The sequence below is a fragment of the Maniola jurtina genome, chromosome 27, assembly GCF_905333055.1.
Source record: "Maniola jurtina chromosome 27, ilManJurt1.1, whole genome shotgun sequence".
Taxonomy (NCBI): Eukaryota; Metazoa; Arthropoda; class Insecta; order Lepidoptera; family Nymphalidae; genus Maniola; species Maniola jurtina.
Window position 1 is genome coordinate 1,013,507 of NC_060055.1, and position 13,114 is coordinate 1,026,620.

The window sequence follows — 13,114 nt, forward strand, 5'->3', positions numbered from 1 at the left end:
AAAACGGAACCTTTATAGGATCACTTTGTTGTCCGTCTGTCTGTCTGTCCGTCCTGTCTGTCAAGAAAACCTATAGGGTACTTCCCGTTGACCTAGAATCATGAAATTTTGCAGGTAGGTAGGTATTATAGCACAAGTAAAGGAATAAATCCGAAAACCGAAAAAAAATTGTGTCAGGAGTGGTGGAGGGTTTGAATCGCCGACCTTTCGGAATTCAGTCCGTCCCTCAAGCGTTGAGCTGTCGAGGATCTTATTATAAGAAGGAAACGCAAGCTCGTGAGGAAAGGGCCTATCAGAGCACCCGCTAACTTGAGAGCTACTGTTAGGTAAGTCCTTATTCATCATTATTTTATTTATTTATTTATTTATTTATTTAGCAATAGACTTAATTTAAAGAGAAACATTTTTCACCATTTTTTATAGACCAAAGCACTAGATAAAAAACAGACTGGCGTTAGGAATTTTGCAGCCCAAATAGACCATAGTCTGTGCTAGGGCTGACAAAAAAGAAAAAAAAAAAAAACGATTTTAACCGATAGATGTCCACTGTCATAGGTCTCTTGTAGGGATATCCACCACACGCCTTAGTCTTGCGCCGCCTTAATCCAGCGGCTTTCTACGACCAGGGGCAAAGGAGGCGCCAATATGCGCGCTACCTCGCGCCCTAAATGAGGACATAACCAAACACAAGGCGTCGGCATCCCATAGGGATGTCCAGTAATGTGGCGGTATCGGTGAGACGGCACAGTGGTATGCAAACTGCGTTCCTGTGTCGTCTCGTCATGACGCAGACGGCCCCGCTGGGTTTTAGTGGATATTCTGGTTGCCAGCGAGTCCCACATACCCCCCCGGAAGCAGCGTGATCAGCTCTGCTTCCGGGAGGGATGCGTAAAAGCATTTCCCAGCGATAAAAAAAAAGCGGCTTTCTACGAGCCCACCTAGTATGGGGTCTTCCAACGCTGCGTTTTCCGGTGCGAGGTCGCCTAGGAGGTACAAGCCTCTCTTTTTTTTTATTCAGATACAAGTTAACCCTTGACTGCATTTTCACCTGGTGGTAAGTGATGATGCAGTCTAAGATGGAAGCGGGCTAACCTGGAAGGTGTATGGCAGTTTTCATTAAACCCACACTCCTTTGATTTCTACACGGCATTGTACTGAAACGCTAAATCGGTTTTGTCGCCAGGGTTGTAACCAGCCACCAGTTTAGAAATTATTAAATTCCAAACCCCAGCCGGGAATCGAACCCGGGTTGTCCCACTAATAAGACTGCGCTTACCACTTCGCCAGGGAGGCCGTCAAACTACATGACAATCATGCTTCGAAAATTCATAATTCTTTTTTTTTTCAGATGGGACTATCAACCAGACATTTGCAAAGATTATAAAGAGACAGGCTTCTGCGGTTTTGGAGGTAAGCTTGTAAGCTCATAAAATTTTATTTTATGCAATAGAATTTTTTTATTTAATTAAAAAATAGCGAGCAAACGAGCAAGCGGGTCACCTGATGTTAAGTGATTACCACCCATGAACATTTGCAGCACCAGAGGAACCGCCAATGCGTTGCCGCCCTTTCAGGAATTTGTTGGTCCGCCCCTTGAATAACCCCATGTTGTAATCTAGTGGGAACACCGCCGATGATATGAAAACAATGATATTTAAGTTGAGGATAAAATGGGTTTTATGACTGAGTTGGACACACTGCTTTTTTACCCAACTAGCGAAGCCAAAAGGAAGAGTTATGATTTTAGCAGTCTGTGTATGTATGTTTGTATCAGATTACCATCTGATTTCTTCACAATGATCTCAAAGGTGTCTGCCAATCCGCACTTGGCCAGTGTGTTGGACAATGGCCTAAATCTTAATTCTGGGAAGAGATGTCTCATTAGGAGGCGGCAATGGGTTGATATGAAGATTTTACAAGTGCTTTTGGATCATAGATCACTACTAGCCGATGCCCGCGACTTCGCCCGCGTGGATTTAGGTTTTTTGAAATCCCGTGGGAACTCTTTGATTTTCCGGGATAAAAAGTAGCCTATGTACGAATCCAGGATATTATCTATCTCCATTCCAAATTTCAGCCAAATCCGTCCAGTAGTTTTTGCGTGAAGGAGTAACAAACATACACACACACACACACACACACACACACACACACACACACACACACACACATACACACATACAAACTTTCGCCTTTATAATATTAGTGTGATAGTGATAAGGCCTGGAAGAGATCACTATAGTGATAAGGTCGCCCTTTGTTTGCTATATTTCCTGTACTTTACTTTGTGTCATAGTTTATAATCAACTAGCGACCCGCCCCGGCTTCGCACGGGTGGACATTTATTTTTTCTATTTTCCGGGATAAAATATAGCCTATACGGATTCGGAAGAATCCCTCTAAGTAATGGTAAAAGAAATTTTGAAATCGGTCCAGTAGTTTTTGAGCCTATTCAATACAAACATACAAAAATACAAAAATACAAAGGTTTCCTCTTTATAATATTAGTATAGAAAGAAAGAAAGAAAAACTGTTTATTTGGTACCAACAAAAATATAACTTAAAATAAATAAAATATAAAATGGGACGCGAGGTGTGTGGTGCCAAAATGGACTCCACTCAGCATTTGCTGCGCCTGTGTCGGGAACGCAGTATCTATATCAGTATAGATAGTAGTATATTTAAATAAATAAATTGTTTCATTCAATTCCAGACTCCTGTAAATTCCTGCACGACAGATCAGACTATAAGCACGGCTGGCAACTAGAGAGGGAGGAAATACAGCCCAAAGAGGGGGGAGGGGGGGACTCGGACTATGAAATACACAGTGACGAAGAACTGCCCTTCAAGTGCTTCATATGTAGAAACAGTTTCACGGATCCCGTTGTTACCAGGTGAGAAAAAACTCATATAGTTTACATACGCTATGACACAAAAAGAAAAAATTTGCGCTCGCTACGCTTACATTGACAATTATCGCCATAAAATATTAACTTTTATTACGAAAAGAAGCGCGACACTCACTCCCAATTTATACAGTCAAGTTCATCACACTAATATTAAAAAGGCGAAAGTTTGTGTGTATGTTTGTTACTCTTTAACGCAAAAACTACTGGACGGATTTGGCTGAAATTTAGAATGTAGATAGATTAGTGCATGGGCTACTTTTTATTCCGGAAAATTAAAGAGGTCCCACGGGATTTTTAAGAAACCCATACCACGCGAACGAAGTCGCGGGCATCAGCTAGTTAGATTATAAAAATACAACAAAAATAAGTGAAAAAAGCATTTTTGTTCAAGTTTTTTTTTTTAATTTAGAAGTCAGAACGCACCCGAAAATCGTTCGATTTCTTTTTTTTAACCCCCGACCCAAAAAGAGGGGTGTTATAAGTTTGACGTGTGTATCTCTGTATCTGTGTATCTGTGTATCTGTGTATCTGTGTATCTGTGTGTCTGTGTATCTGTGTATCTGTGTGTCTGTGTATCTGTGTATCTGTCTGTGGCATCGTAGCGCCTAAACGAATGAACCGATTTTAATTTAGTTTTTTTTGTTTGAAAGGTGGCTTGATCGAGAGTGTTCTTAGCTATAATCCAAAAAAATTGGTGCAGCCGTTTAAGAGTTATCAGCTCTTTTCTAGTTTTCTTGTAGAAAAGAAGGTTACATAACCGTTAGGTTCATAATATTATGTCAATTGACAAATGTCAAGCTGTCAAGATGGACGTTGCCTTGATACATAATTATTTATTTGAAAATGATGTTTTGGAAAACTCTGATACTTTGGATCGTAGGCGCGGAATAGTCCAAGAAAATCGGTTCAGCTGTTTGAAAGTTATCAGATCTTTTCGGTCTTTTCTAGTTACTGTAACTTCACTTGTCGGGGGTGTTATAAATTTTTAATTTACACTTGTTATAAGAATATAATATACTCCCTTTTCCCAACTAAGCGTAAAGCTTGTGCCTGGAGTGGGTACGACAATAGTGCAACGTGTGAGGTTTGAACCTCCGACCTTTCGGAATTCAGTCCGCTCCTCAACTGTTGATCGATTGATCGATTGATTGATGGATCTAGCACTTCCCTCGCTATAGTGAGATGAATAGTTGTTCAATTCAATTCAATTTTTCAATTCAATTTCATTGTTTTAGGTGTAAACACTACTTCTGCGAGAAGTGCGCTCTAGCTAACTACAAGAAGTCGACGCGATGTTTCATCTGCAACGCGCAGACCAGCGGAGTGTTCAACCCGGCCGCCGAGCTGCAGGCCAAGCTGAAGGCGAGGGCGGGCGATGATGATAATGATGATGATTGATGATTAAAAGTTTTATTTTAAACTACTTTTGTGTTTTCCTCACATACTACATCACACTGTATATCTAATAGAAGAGCTCGCTACGCTAGGTTTCATTATCATAAGAAAAAAAAATTTGCTCGCTGCGCTCGCATTTGGTTTTTTAAACGTTTTTCAATTATATTGCAATAGCAATATACATTGATAATTTCAACTCTACCTATTACGGTTCATGGGATACAGCCCGCTGACAGACGGACAACGGAGGCCTAGTAATAGGGTTCCGTTGGCACCCTACGGAACTCTAGGAATGGACCAAACCGGCCAAGTGCGAGTCGGACTCGCGCAGCGAGGGTCCCGTACTCGTGTATTTTTTCCGACATTTTGCACGATATATCGAAAACTATTATACATAAAAATCTGTTTTAGAATGTACAGGTAAAGCCCTTTCATATGGTACCCTACTTGATATAGTTATCTTACTTTGGAAATTGAAACATTTCAATTTCCGATGTAACCACAAATTCACGGTTTTCGAATTTATTCCTTTACTTGTGCTATAAGACCTACCTGCCTTTCATGTTTCTAGGTCAACGGGCAGTACCCTATAGGTTTTCTTAACAGACACGACGGACGGACAGACAAACAGACAACAAAGTAATCCTATAAGGGTTCCGTTTTTCTTTTTGAGGTACGGAACCCTAAAAAAGGCAAGGGTACTCCATTTTCATCTTTGGAAGTCTGATTTTCCGGAAAAATGCATTTAAATCCTTTCCTGGGATGCAAGCTGTACCATACCAAAACCGGTTAAACGGATGTGCCGTGAAAAAATAGCAGACGTCACCCTTTCGCATCTATACTAATCTATACATATAGTAAAATTGTAGAAAAGTGGTGTCTGTACAATGGAAATATATAAAAAAAAGTAGCAGGGGTTGTTATTATATCGATGCCGAACCCGAAATTGTAATTAATTTTTTTTTTGTCTGTTTGTCTGTGTGTTTGTGCACGCTAATATCAGAAACGGCTTATTCGATTTAGATACGGTTTTCACTAATATATTGTAGTAAGCTTCACTTAACATTTAGTGTTTATTTCATGTCAATCGGTTCATAAATAAAAAAGTTATGTCAATTTAAAGAATCACGGCGAACATTTTTAACGTACAGAGTACGTACTACACGCCTCGCGCCCCGAAAAGTCACTATTTCACGGAGAACGAAGTCGCGGGCACAGCTAGTCTAATAAATAAAATTGGAGTGTCTGCATGTCCATTTGAACGGGCTAATCTTCGAAACGGGCTAGCCTATTTTGACGGGACTTTCACAGACAAGTAGAGGATTAACCAAGGAGTAACATAGGCTACTTTATAAACCGACTTTAAAAATGAAGGAGTTGTGTTTTTCTACCTATGTACACTGATATCTTCGAGAATTCTGAACCGATTTGCGTAATTTTTTTAATCGATAGAGGAACTTTGCGACATTGTTCTATAAAAAATTTGGATTCCAACTCCTCAATCCTGATGCTGCAGGGGATCTGACCAATCCACGCGGGCGAAGCCGCGGGCATCATCTGGTTTATAATAATTTTATTGGAAATATGTATTGGTGTGCATTATATAGGTAAGTATATTAAACAGTGATTAAAATCGATTTTTCGGTTATTATTTATTGCAACGCAATTAGTTTTCTTTTGTATTATGTTATTAGTAAGGAGTGATCGTCGATGACTGTTATGGGTATGTATACTGAATTAAATAAATAATAATTAATACCTTTTTTTTCTCTCTCGTCTGGCTTTACAAAGATTAGCCAATGTCAAGTTTGTAGTTATTTGTAAAAGAGTTAAACTATACAAGTATGGACCCCGTCTGTGCCGGCGCTCGCCGACATACGCACGGCACCCCCTTAGAGCGCTTTCCAGTTAGTTTTAACAAAAAAAAAACACACCAAAAAGGCAGAGCACGCCCGCCAGCTAACACCAACACAGACGAAGAAGGGTTAGATTGTTGGCAGACCAAAAATTGACTACCGATGCCAAAATTGTTTTTTTTTTTAAAGAAAAGGTTCCTAAGACAGATTTCCTGTACCTTCTATGGTTTTGGATTTCCCCATATTGTCTCATGGTCTCAGTTAAAAAAACCCGGCCAAGTGCGAGTCAAACTCGCACACCCAGGGTTCTGTACTCGGGTATTTTTTAGACATTAGGTATAATAGACTACAGGCCCATGTTCAAAAATGGATGGGTCATATGAACCACCAGGTGACGTATACAGGACGATATAAGAGTATAAAATAATAAGATTCAGCACTATGCCGTCACTTGTAAGCTGTTCAACAGAGTGCTGGTGAGAATTCAAAAGTGCAGGTAGAGTGAGTACATTTTGGTCATATATTTTTGTACGGCATTTTTACCATCGATAGATCCATGAAAAATAATAAGAAAGCGCGCAGTGCCGTAAAAAAATGTTGCGCCACAAAGTCAGTAAATTTTTTGATTTTCTGACAATTTCCAGGATAAATTTGGTCATTTAATTCTGTACGGCATTAGTTTCATACTGTTTCAATACAGCCTCTAATCCATTATTCCGCAACGCCGTACAAAAATCATGCGACAAGGGGAAAAAATTGAGGGTAGCAACCCCCTCTCTTTCCGTGGTCCGGGGGATGATTTGAAACAACATAAAATTAATTTATTTTGAAAGTGTTTTATGCATAGATAATATTTTTTTACATGCCGTACATTTTCGTAGGTCCAAAGGTTTGTAGGGGATGTGGATATTATATACACACCCGTTCACTTCAGTTAGATGGCATAGTGATTTTATCATATTATCAATTGTTCTCTTCAAAAATATGTTAATGCCGTACAGTATCAGATGGCCATAAAGTACTACACCCTTAAAATGGTAGCGTCATTTTCATCAGCCTAAAAGATATGGTCTGCATTAAAATGTACGGCATAATTTTTTCCTAATTTATTTATCTTAATACTATTTAAAACAAGGGAAAAGCGTAGATAATTGTTATATTTTATTAATCTATGAATATTTAAACTTTTGCAATAATTTGAAAAATTTCAGTTTTTGTATTTCTCTATAATTTTTTTTAGAACAGTTTCTTTTGAACGGCAATACTATATAACAATAGTATTTTACACTATCATGTTAAAAAAAAAGTTGCCGTACAGAGTCAAATGATTTTACAGCTTTAAAAATCAAGTATACCATGAAATTAAGATAATTAGTGATACACATTCAAATGAACACTAATTTTTTGACGGCATTATTTTTAATAGTACTTTTGAGTGCTAGATAATGTTTTGGAACCAAAGCCGTACTTTTTCAAATCACCCCCCGGACCACGGAAAGAGAGGGGTTTGCTACCCTCAATTTTTTCCCCTTGTCGCATGATTTTTGTACGGCGTTGCGGAATAATGGATTAGAGGCTGTATTGAAACAGTATGAAACTAATGCCGTACAGAATTAAATGACCAAATTTACCCTGGAAATTATCAGAAAATCAAAAAATTTACTGACTTTGTGGCGAACCATTTTTTTACGGCACTGCGCGCTTTCTTATTATTTTTCATGGATCTATCGATGGTAAAAATGCCGTACAAAAATATATAACCAAAATGTACTCACTCTACCTGCACTTTTGAATTCTCACCAGCACTCTGTTGGACAGCTTACAAGTGACGGCATAGTGCTGAATCTTATTATTTTATGCTCTTATATCGTCCTGTATACGTCACCTGATGGTTCATATGACCCATCCATTTTTGAACATGGGCCTGTAGTCTATAACATAAATCAAACACTATTATGGATAAAAATAAATAAAATCTGTTTTTGAATGCCATTTCATATGATAACTCCCCCCACTTACTTTGAAAATTGAAACACATTTTAATTTTTTTTCTGTGGTGTAACCAAAAATTCACGGTTTTCGGATCTTTTCCTTTACTTGTGCTTTAAGAGTAAATGATGTACAGTAGATGTAAATGTAAATTTTTAAGACCGCGTAACTTTGAAACCGAATATTTTAACAGAAATCTGGAAAACCACAGACACAGATATTAGTTTCTAGAATATGTCTGCAAAATTTCATGGACTTTGGTTGCTTAATATTCAAATGAAATTGGAACTACGATTGTATGAAGCGAGTGACGGAGAGAGCCCTGTTAAAACGATCGCAGTCGGGTTTTAGTTTTCAACTTTATCTTGTTAGCTATAATGTTTATTAGTATTAATGTTGGTTTGCAGAGCACAGATTGTATTTGCTCCTGCTCTATTTGGCCACAGCAGCGGGCGACCTTTGCACCAACCGCACGCTTGGCTCGCAGCCTTACCCGCCCGACTGTAGAGCGTATGTCGTGTGCTGGATGTCCATACCTTATTTCAACACCTGCCCCAACGGTCAGCTGTATGATGTACAGACCAATGTGAGTATTTAAGGCTAAGTACTTTTATACATGGCATAATATTGTATACTAGAGGATACCCGCGACTTCGTCCGCGTGGATTTAGGTTTTTAAAAATCCCGTGGAAACTGTTTGATTTTCCGGGATAAAAAGTTGCCCATGTCAATAACAGGGACGCAAGCTACCTCGGTACCAAATTTCATACAAATCGGTTAAGCGGATAGGTTTTTGGGAATCCCGTGGGAACTCTGATTTACTGGGATAAAAAATAGTCTGTGTCATTAGATGTTTGATTCAACACGTAACAACTCTACCAGCAGTTTGAAAAGTAGTTTCTACTGAGAAAAGCCAATAATATACCTACTCAGCTGTTGCTTTTTTTCAGTAAACGAAATGCTTCAGTAACTAATGCAGCATGATAACATTTTATGAGTCCCATTTAAAATCGAGCATCTTTAATAAGAAAAAATATATTATGTAGGTACCGTACCTATTTGGATCTGAGTTCTGACATAATGCTTTTTTTCAGAGTTGCCAACCAACACATCTATCGATATGCTGCAACATAACATTCCCAACTCCGACCAGACCTCCAGTGCCCCCTATTACTTCTGAGACCCCTAATATTTCCACTACTACTCCTATTTTGACAACTAAGTTTACAGTAACTCCTACAAATCCAAGTACAGTAACTCCTACCACATCTGTTCTGACATCTGAATCAACAAACAATCAACAAACTTCTACAAAAATATTTACTACTACTAATCCCTGGATCTCAACTTATTCACCTACTATTCAAACTATAACTGAATCTTTACCACCAGTAAATATAAGTACTAATGGAACTTCAAATTTAACTACACCTTCTGTAACTATTTCTTCAACTGTAACTAACCCTGTAACACAAACAACAGAATTAGTAACTGCTACACATTCGTTTACTACAGAAGAACCTGAACAACATACAACATCAAATACGGAACCCACCTCAACAACATTCAAATCAATTTCATCAACAGAAGCACAAACAAACTCCGAAATTTCTACAACACCACGTATTAGCACAAAAGCGCCATCACCAGATATTACAACAACTGAAGAATCAACAGTATCTCTTTTAACAACAACCCAGCCTCTTCCACCCATTACTTCAACAACCTCAAATCCTACTTCAATAACAACCGAAGCTTCAACAACGGAACACACAACACCTACAATACCCTCTTTTACTACCAGATCTCCTTCGCCATCTAATACTTTTTCAACTTCCATGACTACTTCAATCCCGACGACTTTGAAACCTATTTCCACAACTACAGAAACTATGTCAACAACATTTGAACCCATTACATCAACAGGAATTCATAAAACATCACTTGAACCAACTACGACATTGGATGGTAAAACAAAACCTGCCTCACCATCTATTACAATAACTGCAGAACCAATATCAACAACTTTTATGCCTATTACAATAACAGAAGACAAGACATGTGAACCAACTTCAACATCTAAAAGTTCTAACACCGATATAAATACAACTTCTGAATTATTAACTTCGACTGTATTCTCAACAGTTACTGATAAAGAAACCAAAAATTCAACAGTTATAACTACACCAGCAACTGTAACTAATATAATAACAGATCGAGGACCTATTAAATCAATCACTACTCAAACAGTACCTGATAGTACGTTAAAATCTACGACCAGTGAACTACCGGTTCATAAAACTACAATTAATACTCAAACTTCATCTGCAACTACACCAACCACTGAATCTGTTCAACAATCAATTACAATTTCTTCAAAAACAGACACTCCTATAACTTTACCTGATACAACTGTAAAATCAACGTCACTATCCACTGAATCTCCAAATCGACCTTCGACCTTTAGTTCTCCATCAACTAGTTCAACCACAATAATAGTTGAACCTACTGCAATAACTACAGATCAAAATATCACTTTGCCTACTTCAATACCGACACGTGGTTCAACTATTATAGTTGAGCCTATAACTATAACTCCAATATCAACTGAACAAACAAATCCACCAACTATAGCTACTTCTCTGTATAGCTCTTCTACCCCAGTCACAATAACTACAACTCTAGAACCAATAATTACTGAAATTTCAACTACTGAAGTTCCTTCAACTGTAACATCTTCTATAGAACTTGCAACTGATATATCATCTAAAACAATAACCCCATCATATGCTACTACCGAAAATCCATCTCATATTCCATCAGAAGGACCAATTTCAACATTACCATCTTCATCAATTACAATACCAACAGAAATAACAACATTCGAACCTATCAGTATTACCACCACTCCTTCCTCTTATACTAATACTGAAACAATACCAACTTCCACGCACCCAAGTTCATCCATTCCAACATCTACTCAATCATCACAAGAAACTACACTGGGACCTATAATTACAACTCTGACCACTAACCCAAATCCTGAAGTGTCAACAATTACAACACTCATTCCTACAATATTACCTTCCTCAGAAACAACTACAAAACCTACAGATACACCAACAATTTCATCAACATATCCAACATTACCTTCTGTAATGCCCACACTTTCAACAACAATAACATACCAACCCTCAACATTAACATCTCCTACCAAACCCACTCTACCCCCAGCACCTACGAAAACCAGCATACCCCCTTGTTTCACAACTCCAAAACCTTCTTCATTGATTCTTGAAAGACGTCTTCCTATTCCTATGTGTAAACCTGGTGAAATGTTCCTTTATCCTGACCTCAACAATTGTAATTTCTACTACGAATGTTTTGATGCCATTATTAAGAAAATGATGTGCAAATATGGCTACCAGTTCAATCCACGAGCCTTGGTAAGATTTGTAACTTAAAATCTAATTCACACTATTCACACTAATATTATAAAGGTGTGTGTGTATGTTTGTTAGTCCTTCACGCAAAAACTACTGGATGGATTGGAATGAAATTTAGAAAGATTATACCCTGGATTAGCACATAGGCTACTTTTTATCCCGGAAAATCAAAGAGTTCCCACGGGATTTTTAAAAAACTTACATCCACGCGAACAACAAACAAATGCACATAAGTTTTCTCTAGATACAACATCTTTTTGCAAAATTGCAACGGGATTTCTGAAAATCGGGTAACCTAAATCAAAGCGGACGACTAGTGAATGATTTTTTTGAAAATTATCTGCAATTATTCGAAAAATAAGTTGGCGTTTGTCCGGCGTGGTGATTATGGGCAAATCCTCCCCTTGGGAGGGGCCTTTAGTCCAGCAGTGGACTGTTATAGGCTATTGATGATGATGAATACAATTCTAGTAGTAAGTATTTTCTATCGTTTTCAGAAATGTATGCCAAGAATAGAAGCGAACTGTCGAGTAATGATGTCATCAGCGATACGAACCGCTTTTTATGAAGAATTTCTGAATTTGTATCATCTACAGTACAATTATTGATATCCCAATCATATCCATATAAGAAAAAAGGAAATTAAAAACTACAATTGCAAGAAAAGTATCCATTTCTTCTTTTACTTAATTAGCTGAATTCTTGTTTTTTCTTTGCATTTTATGTTATCTTTAAGAAGTCTTTAAGTTGAAGAATAATAATTCATCATACGCAATACATAATTTAAATAGTTAATTAGTCATGCACAATTGTTAAGACGATTCATAATATTTAATACGTATTATTTGCTTGTCTGGATTAAAAAAATAAACAGTTCAACAATAATATATCATAATTTATTAAGTGATTTAAAAAAACAACTGTACAAACACAATATTAATTATATAAATAAAAAATAAATTAAGTAACACAGCCTTTTCAATTAATACTTTCTGTTGCAAAATAATACTCTTTTATTTAATAAATATTCATCAATATATTTAATTAAATGAAAAACGTCAAGAGTCAAGACATCATAAAAACATTTTTCTATTTCCAATTTATACCTACCTATAAGTGGGGATACTGTCAAAATTAAAAAAAAACAAAATTGAAAATACAAAATTTAATTAGTATCAAGCTTTTAAATAAAATAAATAGTAAGTATGTATATAAATTAACTATTACGTTACATTGAAATGTTTTAGCACTCCTCAATTTTTTGAGTGCTAAAAAAACAAATAAATTTTGAAAAGTTTTTGTGTTGACTAAATTACCCTAGCGACATCTAGCGGTATTTAATTTCTGTCTTAAAAAGCATTATGAAAGAAGTGAATTTATCTGGTAGACAAGATGGATAGGTACTTATTAATCCTAAGAATGAAAATCCTTATAAATAATCAACTAAACGCAATAAATTATTATAAAAACATAACGACTGAATCTCGCTTTTGAGAAAAATTTAAGCACGAAATAATAA

The 13,114-nt window shown here is 37.0% G+C and overlaps 2 protein-coding genes across 2 annotated transcripts in view; both read left to right on the forward strand.

The window, feature by feature from the left end:
• Window positions 1-4,321, forward strand: part of LOC123879145 (E3 ubiquitin-protein ligase RNF113A) — a 20,858-nt gene extending 16,537 nt beyond the window's left edge. The window contains exons 7-9 of the mRNA XM_045926698.1: window positions 1,349-1,410; window positions 2,714-2,894; window positions 4,145-4,321. Of these exons, the coding sequence (XP_045782654.1) occupies window positions 1,349-1,410; window positions 2,714-2,894; window positions 4,145-4,307 (406 nt within the window). The 3' untranslated portion in view covers window positions 4,308-4,321. The remainder of the gene's footprint in view (window positions 1-1,348; window positions 1,411-2,713; window positions 2,895-4,144) is intronic.
• A 1,648-nt stretch (window positions 4,322-5,969) lies between these two features.
• On the forward strand, window positions 5,970-12,264 carry LOC123879135 (mucin-5AC-like). Its single transcript, XM_045926679.1, has 4 exons — window positions 5,970-6,027; window positions 8,557-8,735; window positions 9,244-11,595; window positions 12,093-12,264. Exons 1-4 carry the CDS (start codon window positions 6,015-6,017, stop codon window positions 12,201-12,203), a joined length of 2,655 nt encoding a protein of 884 aa, XP_045782635.1. The 5' UTR covers window positions 5,970-6,014; the 3' UTR covers window positions 12,204-12,264.
• The last annotated feature ends 850 nt before the right edge of the window (window positions 12,265-13,114 follow it).

Coding starts and splice junctions, on each gene's coding strand:
- LOC123879135 (XM_045926679.1), top strand. Junction 8,736..9,243: donor TGTATGATGTACAGACCAAT/GTGAGTATTTAA, acceptor GCTTTTTTTCAG/AGTTGCCAACCAACACATCT. Junction 11,596..12,092: donor AGTTCAATCCACGAGCCTTG/GTAAGATTTGTA, acceptor TATCGTTTTCAG/AAATGTATGCCAAGAATAGA.